The following is a 17631-nucleotide window of genomic DNA, read 5'->3' on the forward strand; positions in this document are numbered from 1 at the left end:
ATCTTTTATTACCAACGCATCAAGTTCACACCTGTGAACTTCTCAGGTCTTTCAGCCTGAGTAAGTACCGCATTAGGAAGCGGTGCAACAATCAAGCTAGTCAGAGTGGTCCAAACAATCCGAATATTGTGCTGGAAATACTTTAGCATTTGTGTAAAAAACCAGTCCAAAAAGTTGTCTCGGTAACAGTCTAGAGTTATCGCGAGAACTATCTGAAAACAGCTCACCGTTTTCAGTACCAAAAACAGGTTTCAATAATACAACGGAATAAGAATCTGTAATCAAAAGTTGCTTACAAATCATGTATCGTACATGTGTGATTATAATATGATCAGTTCATGAACCAATTATATAAATAATTACCCGATAACCATTAAGTGTTGGAAGCAATTATTATATATAATCGTTAATCGAAATGCACATGTTAAGGCAACAGAGTATAGCAACTAAATATATTATAACATCAGTTTATATGAGACCAACATGTCTCTGATTTAGAATTATGTATACAACATTAAATTCCTATCCCAATAAACATGATTATTGTATCATAAATAATCGTAAAGTCATGATAAATGATATTAATAATATCCTTATCCATAAAGCAAATAAACCAATTAAATAACACAAATATATGTCGTCATGCCATACGTAGTGTGCTCCAATGATCAAGTCAACAAAGAAATGCAAACAATTTTTTTAATCGATATATTATAACCACTCCATATGTGTATTATAATATGATAAAGGTTATTATAACCACTCCATATATGTATTATATATTTCAAGGTTATCTATAATAATCGGATATTAGACAAATCTTAACCAACTACCCATATATTATATAAATCGAAGTATATTATATCAACAATTTACACAAAAATTCTGGTTTATGATTTTATCACAATACAGCACTATGCTCTATATAATATTAAAATATGAGCAATATGTTTTACCTAATTAAATTTGGCAACAATGGCCTACAAGAACTTTACGCATAAACAATTAGATATATTTATTATATCTAAATAGTAGGACTAGTATATTGTGAAGCATCTTCTATTATACAGTATCTATCTATTCGGGTCAAAATTTAACCCGAGAATGTCCACCAAATAAAATCCTAAGACCCTGCCATTACACTATATTTCGTTCACCGGCCAGTTCGCTAAACATTTATGATTTTATAGTGGTATTGGTGGCAACTTCAAATTCAATAATTTCATATACTCCGTATTACTTGTAAGAGACAGTAGGTAATTAGTTAATAAATTCATTAATTTATAAACATCAAATAAGCAATTGACATTGCAAGCACCAAAGTAAATCTGTTTATAATCAGTTTCGTGTTTAGAACAAGAATCTGTTTAAGTTTGTAGGTAAATATGTATATACGAAACTGAAACATATAGATTACACAAACATAATATTCATATAACGATCATGTAATCATAACAAGAACGAAAAGATAGAACGATCTAACCGAATCGAAGGTTGAACCGGGCTTGTGTTTGACACAATTCCCTTAAACAGATTCTTCGTCTGTTCCCAGGGTACACCGGTTCGAAGCAGCGTACTGCCGAACTTGAACACTTGCCTGATAGATAATCGAACTGAGAGACCTTTGTTGCTTTTGAGAGAATGGAACTTATACGTGCATATGATTAGTTATATGCAAGTATGTGTTGGTTTTTCTTATGTGTATTTGTTGTGTTACACAAAGTCTTAAGGCACATATTTATAATGGAAGCTCAATCATTTAGTTTCCAACAACTTCCAATTTGGAATTATCTTAAAAGCCTTATAGAATTTGCACTAAATGCACAACTTTGAGACTCGATATCTCATTCACCTTTATCCCGTTTTGGACACACTTTAGTTCGTTGTAAAGCCCTCGTTAGTGGCTACAAAAATCATTTTTATCATCATTAATATTGACTACTCATCATATATTAATTAGTGTCCAATGTTGTTCCCAAACTTTGGACTTAAATATCTATATGTATATGACATATTTATGAGCGATATTTTATATCGTTACGTAGCTCTTGACAAGGGCTTTGCAACGATATATTAAGTGTCCAAAGTTACATAGTGGTGAATGAGATATCGTGGTTCAAAGTGGGGTGTTTGCTGCTGGAAATTAAGGGAAATATGAGGGTTTTGGGTCAGTTTTGCACCTAACCCTTGACCCACCAGCTGTGTTTTATTTTATGGAATATGTATGGTGTCATTTACACGTATTATGAGCATTATTGATGTGGGTTAGGTTAACCTAATACACTAGCTTTAGTCAAAGTGGAGTTGCTTATTTGGTGTATAAATAGACACCATCTTGCTCTTTGGTAAGACACACCAAAAATTGCTTAGCAAGAAAAACACACTCACAATCTCTAGTTTACTCTCTCGGTTTCAACATCAACGGTCTCTCCGTTCCGGTTACCTTTCAGGCAAGTGTTCAAGTCCGGCAGTACGCTGCTTCGGACCGGTGTACCCTGGAACAGACGTCGAATCTGTTTAAGGGAATTGTGTCAAACACAAGCCCGGTTCAACCCGTCAATTCGGTTAGATCGTTTTAACTTACTCTTTTGGTTGATTATATGCTTGGCTATTTCAGTTTCGTATACTTTTGAATGGGTTTGATAATATAAACAAAGCAATTGACATGTCTTTTGTAGTAAATTGCTTATTTAATAAGATAAATTGACATGTCGTTTATAGTCAATTGTTAATCACTAAATTGTTGTTTGGAACTCTTACAAACTATATAAATATTTATTAGAGTTGATAATATAATTGTTTTACAAGTGTTGATTATAGTCGTTATTTATACCACTATATAATTGCATTTGTATCAATAAATGTGGTTGTATGTTGATATGCATAATTAATTGATGCTTATTTAATTTTGTTCGATCATTTATTCGAATGCAATCTCAATCGTTCAACACTCAAGGATTATGAGCTCTACTACTACTGTTACTACCATGATTGTTGCACCGTTTCTAACGGGGTACTTACTCATGTTAGGTAACCTGAAAAGTTCACGCGTGAATTTTAAACGTTGGCAGTAAAAGATGTTCTTTTAGCTGACCACGCTGAACCTTGCGAGGTTCTTGGCTGAACCTTGCGAATCATGATGCTCAAATTGTGAGCGCGGTTCAGGTTTGGAATCATTCAGATTACTTGTGCGCAAGTCGATCGTTCTATAACGTGTATTCGAACAGTCTTCGGACTGTTTCCGGACTGATTTCGAACTGTATTTTGATCTGTTTCCAGACAGTATTTGACACTGGTTATAGACTGTCTTCGGGACAGTATTCGGACAGTTTTAGACTGTTATTAAACCGGATTTAAACTTGTTTATTTAACAGTTGGGCTTAAACATGTTTGGTTTAACTCGTTTTGTCGAAACGGTTTAGTTTAATCGTTTAGCATAAACCTTTTGGTTTTAACATGTTTGGTTTACATGTTTGTGTTTAAACCTACTTGGTTTAACTGTAGGGTTGAAACCTGTTCGGTTTACCCGTTTGAGTTGAAACAGTTTTAAGGTGATACCTGTTTGGTTACCCGTTTGAGTTTAAAACTGTTTGGTTTACTTTTTTGGGTAGAAACGTATTTGGTTTACCCGGTTGGGTTTAAACCTATTTGGTTTACTTGTTTAGATTGAACCTGCTCGGTTTACCTATTTGGTTGAAACCTGATTGGTTTAACCTAGTTGAGTTGAAACATATTTGGTTTAACTTAGCTTGTTCACGGTAAAATGAAACTTTTATTTGGGTTGAAAACCCAAATTAATTAAGTTCACGCGGTATTTGCTGACTGAAATATTCTGTTTCGCTAAAACAGTTTATTTTAGTGATGATCCTGAAAAAATTGACTTCTGGATAGGAACTCACATTGAATAATGTGTTGTATGTTCCTAAGATTCGTAAGGAATCTGGTGTCCGGATGTTTGTTGAACAAGTTTGACGTTTAATATAAAAATAAAAATGGAAAATATGTTCAAAAGGTCATGTTGACCAAGAGTGAATGAATATCTAAAAGGGTTGTGCCCTTTAAATGTGAAACTTGTGTTGAATCCAAATTAACGAGATCATCTTCGGTTGAACGAATAACCGAACCTCTTGATATGGTCAACACCGATGTGTGTGATTTAAAATCCATTTCAACGAGGAATGGTAACAAGTACTTCATTACGTGTATCTAGGATAGCACGAAGTATTGTTATGTTTACTTGTTGAAAAGTAAAGATAAAGCAATTGAGAAGTTATGCTTATAAAGACGAAGTTGGGAATCAACTTGAACGGAAAATCAAGGTTGTTTGTAGTGATAGACATGGTGAATATGTCGCTTCTTTTCAGGGGCGGAGCATAGTGTGGGCGGGGCGGGGCACCCGCCCCACCTGCATTTTTTTTTTTAAAAAATTTTACACAAAAAAAAATAAAAATTTTATTAAAAATAAGGTTTTTTTAGTGTTTGCCCCACCTATCATTGAAAAATTTAATAAATTTTTATACCTGCCCCATCTATGATCGGGTTCAAGTTCCGCCACTGCTTCTTTTGCTGAATTTTGTTCACAAAATGGCATTAGATATGAATTCACTGCACTTTGCTCACCTCACTCGAATGAGACTATTGAACGAAAGAATAGAACCTTGAAAGATATGGTGAATGCCATGTTGGTAAGTTTAGGTGTAAGCTAGTCAATGTGAGGGGATGTCATCCTATCGGCAAACTATCTTTTAAATAAGATACCCCAAAGGAAAAGAGATGATACCCCATACGAGTTATGGTGGAAAAGAAAAGCATCATATGAGTACCTCAAAGTGTAAGGGTGTCTAGAAAAGGTAGTTGTTCCCTACATAAGGCACAAAAGATAGGATCAAAGACTATTGACTGCATATTTATCGCATGTGCTAAACAAAGTAGTGCTTATCGCTTCCTTGTGCATGAATCCAAGATTTTGGATATACACAAAGGTTCTATAATAGAATCGAGAAACGTTTCATTCTTTAAAATGTATTTCATACATTACAAATGAACGTGAAAGTTCGTCTAGGATAGACGAGAAGGTGTTCAAGCTGAGACACCTAATGAGCTAGTTCAATAGGAACTAGTATGATTAAAGAAACTTTCTCGATAAATGGCATACACATTATGCTTTTAGAGGAACTAAAACTGAATGTATAAAAGATATACATAATATTTGAGACCCTTTTATAAATTGTATATTTAAAACGGTGTTTATGTATGTGAAATCCATTTTGTCATGATACAAGAGATATGGTATTACATTTCTTGTGAGAAAAGCTATGGAGAATATGAATGATGCGTCAATTATTCTAATGCTTTGGACATAAAGTCTATAGAATGCTAGACTTGGACTTGTTAATGATGATCATCTGCAGAGATCAATTAACAACTAATATTTCATTGTGTTGAATATATTTAAAGACAAAATCGATTTCATTCAGTAATAGAAGGATTTGGTATATTGTGAACATCATTGATGATGTGAACTATTCACATGTTATGTGAATTATGATAGATAATTATAATTATTATATAAAGATGTCAATCTTTATTATATCATTATTATCATAAGATTTGAATTACCTAATCAGAATTTAGATGTGAAAATATAATTTGAGTGCGAGAACTTTATAAAGTTTTCTAAATTCGACGTCTCTAGGTTAAACCTAGAATATGACTAAGAATTGCTCAAATGTGCTAAAAGATGGATCACAAAAGATGCAAATCTTATGTGTGAGCATTTGAATGCTTCATTGATTATAATCATATTAGATATATATGATTATGATATCAAGTTGCAAGACATGTGGGGGAAGGCTTTAAAAGGATAAGCAGTAACCCTAGTTAATTGTGTAAAATGAACACAATAGCTTAAAAATGTGGGGGTGTCTTGTCTTTTGATATCAAGATAATGCGTTCTAATGTATCTAATGAGTTCATTGATTATAATCTTATGTGTGAGCATTTGAATGCTTCATTGATTATAATCATATTAGATATATATGATTATGATATCAAGTTGCAAGACATGTGGGGGAAGGCTTTAAAAGGATAAGCAGTAACCCTAGTTAATTGTGTAAAATGAACACAATAGCTTAAAAATGTGGGGGTATCTTGTCTTTTGATATCAAGATAATGCGTTCTAATGTATCTAATGAGTTGTACTAGATACGACTTAGCATATGCTGTAAGCAAGATAAGTAGATACAAGAGTAATCCAACTACATCTCATTAGAGTTGTATGATTAGGTTAATTCAGTGACAGATATCCTGCAGTAATCGAGGGACACTATGAGGCAAATTGGATATCTGATAAGATGATTCCAGAGCAACAAGTACGTATGTATTCACACTTGAAGGTGCTGCTATATCGTGGAAATCGTTTAAACAAGCGGTTATTGCTATATCCATGATGGAATCATAATTCATCGCTTTAGATAAAGCTGGTGAAGAGGAAAAATGCCTACGTTAATTCGTTAAAGATATACCAGATGGCCAAAGCCAGTGTCGGCCATATGTATACATTGTAATAGCCAATCGGTGATTGGTAGAGCTCATATTACAATGTATAATGGTATGAATAAATATATGTGACGTAGACATAATAAAGTACGACAACTAATCTCTAGAGAAATTATCACAATTTACTATGTAAAGTCAAATGATAATATTGCGGATCCGCTGACAAAAGGCTTAAGCAGAGAGTTAGTGTGTAAGTCGTGCGTGGGAATGGGACTAAAGCCCGTGAAAGGCTAAGTTTATATGAAGGAAAACCTAACTCAGTTGACTGGAGATCCCAAGATCTGAGTTCAATAGGACAACCTACTTGTATCAACTGGCGAAAGTCACTGTAGGGGAGTTAATTACTAAACTAGCAACCCCTACATTTTTTAAAGGGAGTTTACTAATTAAGAGTAGATTTCCTAGTTCATTCCTAAAAGTGACATGTAAGAGGATAAGCCCATGGCTTTTAATGATTCAAGTGAGATAACCATGTGTGGTTAATCAGTAGCCACGCTGTGGTGGATCACCTATGTGAGAGAGAAGTGGGGTCGCTTCGAAGGGTATTGTTGGGGCACAATACTTGATAAGCTCTCGCAGAACCAGGCTAATGTTCATGACCAAAACGAACATAACTATGAGGACTTGATGTTGTCAGGGAGAGTCTTGTGTGAAGCGTATTGTCGCCTACACAAATGGCAGACGAGTTCAAAGACATCACCGTCTACTCAGAGCCAGTAGACTAAGTGCGTTTCATAAGCGAAAGTTCAAAGGGTAACACCTACTTATCGTATTCAAGATTCAACTGTTGAAACTTAATCGGAATATTGTTGTTTTTGAGAATCGATCTCCATTCATGTGGGGGATTGTTGGAAAAATAGGTAAAAAAGTGTGTTTTCATCAACTTTGGACACTAATTAATATATGATAAGAGTAGTCAATATTAATGATGATTTAGTGAGTTTTGTAGCCTCTGGTGAGGGCTTTACAACGAACTAAGATGTGTCCAAAATGAACTAAAGGTGAATGAGATATCGAGTCTCAAAGTTGTGCACTTAGTGCAAATTCCATAAGGCTTTTAAGATATTTCCAAGTTGGAAGTAGTTGGAAACTAAATGATTGAGCTTCTACTATAAATAAGTCCTATGGGTATGAAGAAAGACACACCATAAATGGAAACCACAACACACAATCTGGTTTTCCTATCAATCACAACAAGGCCTCCCGTTTCGGTTATTTTTCAGGCAAGTGTTCAAGTCCGGCAGTATGCTGCTTAGGATCGGTGTACCCTGGGAACAGACAAAGAATCTGTTTAAGGGAATTGTGTCAAACACAAGCCCGGTTCAACTTTCAATCGGTTAGATCGATTTATTTTTCAGTTTATGATTACATGATCATTATATGAATATTATGTTTGTGTAATCTGTATGTTTCACCTTCGTATATGCAAATATTACTAACAGTTCCAAAACGACAACGCCTGGTGTCATGCGGATGGTTTTCGGTTTTCACTCGAAGGAAAATTCCGGGGATGTTGATAGGTTGGATTCTGGATTTAACATTGATGATTTTGGGTAGTTATAACCAGAAAAACTAATATGTATAACTAGAAACACTTCTAATTTCATCAATGAAAAGGTCGGAACAAAATCAAACAAGTGTTTCTTGTTTGTTTCGTATTCTCATATTTTCCAAATAAGTGGCTCTAAAAACTACGAACATAGTTAGTTTTCCGGCTGTCATTCTAAATAACCTAGCCATACCTAAGCGGAGCCGAAGCTTTTTTGGGTCAAAATGCACCTTGTAAAAAAAACAGCATATAGGCTCAATTTCATGAGCTTGCATAGGGTTGTCTCGTACCACTTTGAGTTCATAAGGCCTATATAATATAACAATTAACAAATTTTAATCAAATTAAAAGGGCCACATCAAATAAAAATCATAATTAGTGCTCTCTAAAGTTATCTTTAGTTACAAAAATATTTAACAATTAAATGAGACACTGAAATAAGATGTACAAACCACAAAGCTTGAACAGAGCTTGGGCAGTTGAGACACAGAAATAAGATTCTTGTAGCAATGTTATATATCTAGTATAGAGCTTGGACAGTTGAGTGAACCTCCAACAGGCAAATGGACATAACAAAGGAACAACTGTTTAATTGGAACCAAATGATATGAAAATAGTTGATGTTGCTAATTTGGTACCTGCATAATCCATAATCCCAAATGTTGCTAATTAACTTGTCATTTACCTAATAAGTCAAATTATCAATCTTTCTACAAAATGGTGATTCATCATCTTATCTTTTCAATGGAATGACTGTAAGGACTTCCTTACTCTCTTGTAATGAGGCCAAGATAAAAAGAATACATCAACTAATAACCAACATATAAATTCAGAAAGGAATAAGTAAAAGCTTGCTCTAACACTTGACAAATTAACTTGCTTGTTTAATATATTATTGATAATTGATCACACTGATCAAGCATATTTTCAGTGGGTCAAGGTGAACCTACGTTTGAGTGCATAAAAGGGGTTTAAGGACTAACAATATTCGAACCTCCGACGCTTAGTCGTGGATAACCCACATCGGTATCGTTTCGATTCCGACAGGGTGGCCGATTTGAGAGTCCACTAATAACCTAGCATACGAGGTTGAGTGGCCTAAAGACATGAAGGTTTTATAGTTCAATACATACCTGAAAGTCTTTAGAGATCGTAAGAAGCTTTGTTCGTACGATAGAGATTTGTATGATGTAGTTTACGTATGAGTAAACAAGTGAACGTATATGTATTTAGGGTTTATGAGCTATGTATTTATAGGCTCACGAATTAGGGTTTCGGTAGAATCTCTTCCCTAATTAAATGCAATCTTATCCCAACTAACATTCATTATTTAAGGAAAAGAATCCGAATTGATTATACCGTACATTCTTTTAGAATGTACCGGACCCTTATGCAAGTATACGAAACTCGCATCAGATGGTATAGGCGCATAGCGTGCGGCTATACCCTTAACGTATGCCTTTGTGTGTGATTAAATGCTTTGGATGCGCATCCGCACAACCTTGCGGATATGCGTATCATTACACACCAACGGGAAACAAAAGGAAACATAATACAGAGTAAACAGGATCATGACCAAACAAACAAATTGTAGATGCTAAAACGGATCTTAGAACAAACGTATAACTCGATCAAGAGGCGGAAATCACTAGAACAAGCTTAATCGAATAAATCTAGACTTTCGGGATCGATGAATCAAACCTCTAAAGAGAATAGATCGACACCTAGGGTATGGTTGGGTATGGTTTTGGTCGACTAGACGACAAAACATGGCTAGGGTATGTGTAGGGTGTGTAACCTCAAAAAGAAACCCGTAAACAAATATATATAGATATCGGTCGTTGGTCTTGTACCCTCCATCAATGGTCTTCCACCATCGTTACAATTACAATAATGTTTGATAATCAATGACTGAAATAAACGTACGATACATATAGAATTTGGAATTAACATTTATGCACCAACACAAATAATTGTATCAAATCGCAGATGAAATCTGAGCTGCAGAACTCAATGGAACCTCTAAATTTTTACGGCTAATCTCGTATGTATCTTGCTCCGTGAACAACCACATGGCGAAAGACGACACCACAATTCTCACCTTCACTCCAATCTTATAAACACCAATCTTACTTTGCGATTCATAAACCAACTTCTCATCACCGTGAATCAATTGCAATACACGTTCACCTCTTAATACCACATTCTCAATACTTTTCTTCGTATGTGGCGGTAAATAAAACACGACGTCGTCATCATCGTCGGGCGTAATCTCTTTCGTCCCCAATTGCTGGCCTTGATACATCAAGTCGGCATCAATTTTATCAAATTGTAAACCCACAAAGCTGTAAGGGTTTATAAAGGTCATCTTACCCACAACAAGGTAGTAGTATAACGTGTTGTTTATAGGCGACAACATGAATCGAGTAAGAGTGACATCATCGACATCAACTTTTGGGATGTTAAGACTCAAAATAACTGCGACGCTAATAATGAATATAAGTAATAAAATTGCGCAAAAACACCAAAGTCTAAATTTTTTATCATCAATGCGAGACAACTCGGGTTTTTGGGCGGAGTTAGTAATGTTTTGCAGGACAGGATGACCGTACACAATTTTTCCTTCCGGTATCATGATTAACGGAATTGGTGATTGAGATCGATCGTGAGATGTGAATTGTACGTTCAACTAAAGTTAACTTTATACAGTATATATCTATTATTTTATTACGGTGTATATTGCTTAACCTAGTTACTTATTGGCCTAAACCCTAACCAATTTTCGCAAAATATTACGGAGTAAATTATCTATGACAATTTTGAGAGAAAAAAAAAATGCGTATCAGCCGTGACTTATTATTATTTTTTTTAACTGCCAAACAAACAATTATATAAATAAAACAATCCCTAGCAAGGCGCTAAGGGATAATTACAACGGCATAGATAATCATGTGTTCCAATTGAAAACTATATGGCTTCTATTTTTAATCCAACGAAAAGACAATAAACGGATTACATCAAATAAGTTACTCCTACTACAAAAAGAATTATTAAAAACAACTCCGTTCCGAAACCGCCAAATGGCCCATAGAAGAGTAAGAATGACCGCAACGATCCGATCTTTGAAGATAGCTTGTAATCGAACACCCTCGAGCCATGTAATAAACGTATCCCACGAGGAGCAAATGGGAAGAGCACAATCAAGCCACACCCGAACTCGAAGCCATATCTCTTTAGCCAAATCACAATCGAAGAATAAGTGATCCCAAGTCTCAATATCATTATTACAAAGTGGGCAAATAACCGAGTTGATCTCAATCCCTTTTGCCGAAAGGTTCCAACGAACGGGAAGATCATCTAATCTCAAACGCCATAAAAATATGTTAACTTTCCTTGGAAGAAACTTGAACCAAATTGTACTCGCGTTAGTCGAAGGCAAAGAGGTTCAATCCATCATGTCCCTTGCAGCTTTAACAGTGTACGACTCATCTGAAATAAGCGAACAACACCAACGATCAGGGCGATCATAAAAAGTGCAGTCACCGATCTCCTCCTGAAGATTAACGAGAAGTTGGTTGTTACGACTACCAATGTAATCTCTCGTCCAGTTCCATTGCCATGCACCATCTACCCGTTTCTCGGCAATCGAATCTAGTTTATTGACATCCAGGTGGTAGAGGCGATTAAAACGGGACGATAACGTTGAATTGCCACACCATAGGTCATGCCAAAAGAGTATAGAGCAACCATTACCAACTTTCATTTTAAATTTGTCAGGAGGAAGTGTACCATCGGAAGTTACCTTTAAACAGCACGCAACAATAGAAGACCAAATACTTGAACTATTACATTCCGCATGTTCAAAAAGAGGCCCATGAATAGACTTAATGATATTAACCCACATCTCTTCCGGATTATTTAAATACCTCCAATGCCATTTATTAATCAATGCCAAATTGAAAGCTTTAAGACTCCCTACATTAAGACCACCTTTATCAAATGGAGCAAGAATTTTATCCCACTTTACCCATGACATCTTTTTGGTAGATTTATTACCACCCCAAAAAAATCGAGCCCTAATAGATTCAAGACATTTAAGAACCGTTTTCGGACATCTAAAAAAAGACATAAAATAAATACCAATGCTCCTCATAACAGATTTAACCAATGTTAATCTACCACCGGAAGAAATGAGTGCTGCCTTCCACGTAGATAATTTATCCCTAAATCTGTCTACCAAGCTATCCCAATTTGAAATTAATTTCATATTAGAACCAATCGGTAGACCCAGATAAATGGTAGGAAATGAGCCTACACGAGTACCTGCAGCAGCAGCATAAGCAATTATCTCGGAAGTGTCCACCCCGACACCAAAAAGATGGGATTTATTAACATTTATCATCAAACCGGACACTAAAAAAAATGCTTCTAAAATGAGGATAATCCGGTTTAGTTCTTGAGAACTCCAACGAGAGAAAATAATAAGATCATCTGCATAAATAAAATGAGATAAATGAATGTGATCTGTTCCCACTTTGATACCACGAATGAAGTTGTTTTCCATAGCACGAGAAAAAGCTAAGTGGAGACCTTACATTACAATAATAAACAAGAACGGGCTGAGAGGATCACCCTGTCTTAACCCTCTTTTGATCGGGAATTCACGAGTCGGACTACCATTTACCAAAACTGAAGTCTTAGCCGAGAAAAGGCACCCCCTTATCCAGGCGCACCACTTGGTTCCAAAACCCAACGAAGATAACATGAACATCAAATAATCCCAATTAACCGAATCATAGGCTTTTTCAAAATCTACCTTCAAAAGTAACATTTTTTTCTTAGCTTTCTTATACCATGAAATAATCTCGGACAACATTAATGGGCCATCTAAAAGCTGTCGCCCCGAAATGAAAGTCGTCTGAACCGGGCTAATGACCTTGTCAATAACACTTAGAACACGGTTCGTGAGAATCTTCGTGACAATCTTATAAAAAAAACCCACCAATGAAATGGGTCGAAAATCAGTTACAAGAATCGGGTTCACAACTTTCGGGATAAGGGTGAAAAAAGTCGAGTTTGCACCGCGAGGCATAATGCCAGAAGAAAAAAAATCTTCGAATATCCCTGCCAATATCAAATTGAAAAATGTCCCAAAAATATTTAATGAAACGAAAAGAAATACCGTCCGGTCCCGGTGCCTTAGAACTAACGCAATCCCACACCGCATTTTTTATCTCTGCATCATCCAAATCTCTTTCAAGAAAGTTGGCTTCATTATCAGTGAGACGATAATGAGGATTTAAATGGCCAAACTCCACACCTGTATGTAAAACATCAAATTTGGACATGAAGTGAGAAAAAAACTTTTCTTTAATAATAAAAGGATCCTCTATCCAAGTACCATCAACCAAAAATCCTTTTATATTCTGAGAGTGACGTTTATGTTTAAGAGACGCTTGGAAAAACTTGGAATTCTCGTCACCCTCAATGTCCCATTTAATACTAGATTTCTGAAACGAATCGATATCTTCCAATTTCGACAACTCGTCTCTTTCTACAACCAAACTGTTGCGCTCGTTAATCAGATCATCCCTGTGATGCCCCGTATAAACCATCGTGTACGAATCATCAACAACAGGATCATTACAAGGTCAAACACTATATGTTGTTTCAAAATAAGTTTGCATTCATGATAAAGGTGACGTTTAAACCAACGTCAAATGTTTAACAACAAAAGTATGCTTCAATGAACAGAAGCAATTAGAAATAGTACGTGACCCAATGGTCGTTACAAATCATTGTTTCAAAAGTAATAAAGTTTGAATGCAAATAGACGTTTCATGCGGTGACATCTCTATTAAGCACAGCGGGTGTCTACAAAGCATGACTAGTACAGCGGATGCAAGCAAACCTTAAGCACCTGAGAAAAACATGCTTAAAACGTCAACACAAAGGTTGGTGAGCTATAGTTTAAGTATAACAGTAATGTAAGGTAGGCCACGAGATTTCAGTGCTTCAACAGCGTTTCAAAACAGTATGAAAAGTATATGTATAACCGTGGGCACTTGGTAACTAACTTAACGTAAATAACACCCCCTAAAAGTACACTTGGCGAGTGCGTAAGTTTACGAAGTATTAAACACCCGTTAAATGCTAGCGCGACTAGCTCGAGTGGGGATGTCAAACCTTATGGATCCATATCTAAGATTCGCGTTCACCGGTTCAAAGACCAATGACTAAACGTTACCGAGCTAAGGGGAAAGTTTATGCCGTTGTATAACCCACACATATATAAAGTTTAAGTACTCGTGCCTAGTATGTAAAACGTAAAATGTGCATGTATTCTCAGTTCCCAAAATAGTTAAAGTAAAAAGGGATGCTATAACTCACAGTGGAAAGTAGTAAAAGTCGATACGCGAAAAGGTAAGCAAAGTGGTTGGTCCGAAAAGTCCTCAACCTAAGTCAAATGTTACTAAGTCAGTAAATCGTTCCCAAAGGTTTAAAAGTATGTAAATTAGGTCTTAAGTACCATCATCATTCATCATTAAACAAAAAGTGTAAAGTAAGTTTTAAGTCAAGACTAGGGTTTGAAACAAGGGCTGACTTCGTTCAGTCACTACGACCTCTATACAAACTGAAATGAGGTGAGACCAGTGGCCATGGCTCTGTATATGAGTCCTCTGGGTACTGACCAATTTCCAGAACCAAACTCGTCTTCGTTTGACCGTGGTGACGGTTTAAGTGCGAGTAGGTCAGAAATTTCAGCACAACGTTAATAGGGTGTAGTGACTTTCGGGAGGCCATAGATCCTAAACCGTAACTCGGATTAAGACAAGGTATAAATGGAAAATCATCTACTCGAACCGAACTAACTGAAAATCATCTTTACAGTAGCCCAGGTAGTTTGATCTGTTCCAGAAAATAGTAAGAAAGGTTTTCCAGTGGGTTCTTGGTGCTTGATGCTCATCACGGTTCTCATCCTTGATGCGTATAGCTTCAAGTGTACAACTTGTTGATTGGTTTGCATCATCTTTACCAAGTTTTGACCATCATAACACTAGTGTAAGTCTAAGATATGTTGCACAAGTCACTTAAGAGTTGTATGTAGTTTGATGAACCAAAGTTACATCAAGATCTTAGATCCGACACATACATGAGTTACAAAAGTAATATTAAGCTACAAACTTGAAAGTAAACTAAATTGTAGCTACCCCGACAAATCGTCAATTGACGGCGTCGACTACTTAGGTCCCATTGCGTGGTCATAGGTCTTTAACGTGACGTTTGACCAAAGATATGTCACATTCCTTTCAAAAATAAAGATTGTTTCAAAGTTTACAAGAATTGTTCATCCAAAAGTTACGTTACAAAGTTATAGTTACATGTGAAACCTATGCGACACAGTTTTAAAGAAAGTCAAAAGACGCTCCATGAAATGCATGTATACTCGACATCCAATGCAAGTATCAAATAATGAGCGGAAGCATGTTTCACATATCGTTCAAAGACCTGAGAAAAACATAGAAATCTGTCAACGAAAACGTTGGTGAAATCATAGGTTTAAGTAAGTAAGTGAGTAAAAGTAAGTGAGCAAAAGTAAGTCGAACCACAAGATTTGCAACATTGATAAAATAATAGTATATTCTAAAAGTTAATATTCACGAGCACCCAATTATCAAGGCTTAACATTCCGTCCGTTGAACCCCATCATAATAGTGCTAGAACAACACTGTGTCTCGAAAATATATTTCATCTGTGGACGGTAGCGAACCGTCCGAGATGAGGGTTTGTCAAACCCATATGGCCATACAACATAAGTTCACGCCTACACTTACACCCTGCAAGTGTAACTAATGATAATCGAATTGAGGATTTCGTTCTAAACTCGTATGTAGAATGTTTGTTTTCCGGTACTTGTGTTCACTTAGTTAAAAAGAAACGTTTATGTTTTCTCATCCCAAATACAAGTTCAAAAAAAGTAAAAGTGGGACTATGATCTCACCTGGAGTGCGAGAGTAAAAAGGTACTTCAACAAGTAACGTGCAAAGTACGAACGCTAGTCTTGACCTAAACAATTAGGGTTGTATCAATAACGGTAAACACGATCGGTCAAAGATGTTCAATTAGTCCTATGGCTCGTTACGACTCGATTATAAAGCATGTGAATCAAATTGTCAAGTTTCATGCAAGATACAAGTAAAGAATCATGTTAGAAAGATTGCATAATCATTTGTTTAAGTTTGACAAAAAGTCAAACTTTGGTCGGTCAAAGTCAACGAAAAAGTCAACACGTTCGGGTCGGGTCCCGAACTATTTTTCTGAGGTTTTTATTCATGTATAAGCATGTTAGAACAAGTCTCATGTGAATCGGAGGTGCGTAGCATAGCAAACATTTTCCAAAAATGGACAAAGTTGGACAGCCTACTTTGGCGCGCCGCGCGGGTATATGGCGCGCCGCGCCATTACCTGTGCAGAGAAATCTGGCAGTTTTTAAGTTTTATGCACGAACCTAACTTCAAACAATCACCATTTATGACCCGCAAACAACCAAAACATGTATCTTATATCATCGGAAAGGTATTTTGACAAGGAACACAACTAACTACTTTTCATCAAGCGAAAACATCATTTACAATAACCGATTTCTCGCCAAGTGGTCATTCAAGGTCCATTTTCAAAGTTTCAAGTTCTTGAAATGCATTACATGATTCGGGAATCCAATCCACACATATGATATGCCGTTTCGAAGGTAATTACTCATGCAATACAACTAAACACTTACTAACAACATTTCATGGCATCCAAAGTATCAAAAGTTCATTTCAAGTTCATCAAACCCTAATCAAAATTCACAAAAATCACAAATCATGTATTTGAAGTTTTCTTAATCAACCTACGCATCAAAACGAAGCTAGTGATACTAGTAACACAATTAAAACCTGAACTTTAACAATTTAACAATATTTAATCTTCCAAAATCAAAGATTAAGCAAATCCATTTTCAAGTGTTCAAACTAGTTACTCAAATCAACAAATCGAACAAACAAAACATATATTCATGTTATACACGAGCCATAGACACTAATTAACACTTTTATAATTCAAAAACATCAAGAACACAAAATCTAGTGATTTTAGAAAGTTACCCAAATGAGATGAAATTGGTATCAAGTCGAAGAGGATGAAGAGAGGATTCCAAATATGTAATTTGTTTTGTGAAACACTTGCTAGATCATGAATGGATGATGAATTCTTTGTTTGGAGAATTTAGAGAAAATGTGAAAGTATGAGAAGAAAATGAAAATGAAAATGAAAATAATGAATGGAGGAGGTGGTGTTTGACTCCTTTGACCTAGTCAAATCTTTGACACTTTGGCAAGTTTAGTCCCTCAAGTTTGTAATCGGGTGATGGAATTAACCGAACGAATATTTTAAATTACACGAGAGAACGAGAGATGTTATAATCCAATGACGAAAATATTTTAAGAATGTAAGCTAATGGAGGATACGAATCGAGATACTGA

The 17631-nt window shown here is 35.8% G+C and overlaps 2 protein-coding genes across 3 annotated transcripts in view; one reads left to right on the forward strand and one right to left on the reverse strand.

Moving 5' to 3' along the window:
• The window catches only part of LOC139839472 (calcium-dependent protein kinase 29-like), a 138867-nt gene extending 130692 nt beyond the window's left edge, over positions 1 to 8175 (forward strand). For both annotated transcript variants that reach the window (XM_071829536.1, XM_071829537.1), the window contains one exon: positions 8001 to 8175. In XM_071829536.1, coding sequence (XP_071685637.1) covers positions 8001 to 8134 — 134 coding nt within the window. In that variant the 3' untranslated portion in view covers positions 8135 to 8175. The remainder of the gene's footprint in view (positions 1 to 8000) is intronic.
• Positions 8176 to 10085: 1910 nt separating this feature from the next.
• LOC139840605 (putative syntaxin-24) lies at positions 10086 to 10742 on the reverse strand. The gene has a single exon (XM_071830863.1). The coding sequence runs from the start codon at positions 10740 to 10742 to the stop codon at positions 10086 to 10088; it is 657 nt and encodes a 218-aa protein (XP_071686964.1).
• Positions 10743 to 17631: the final 6889 nt, after the last annotated feature.

This window comes from Rutidosis leptorrhynchoides, chromosome 4 (genome assembly GCF_046630445.1).
Source record: "Rutidosis leptorrhynchoides isolate AG116_Rl617_1_P2 chromosome 4, CSIRO_AGI_Rlap_v1, whole genome shotgun sequence".
Classification (NCBI taxonomy): Eukaryota; Viridiplantae; Streptophyta; class Magnoliopsida; order Asterales; family Asteraceae; genus Rutidosis; species Rutidosis leptorrhynchoides.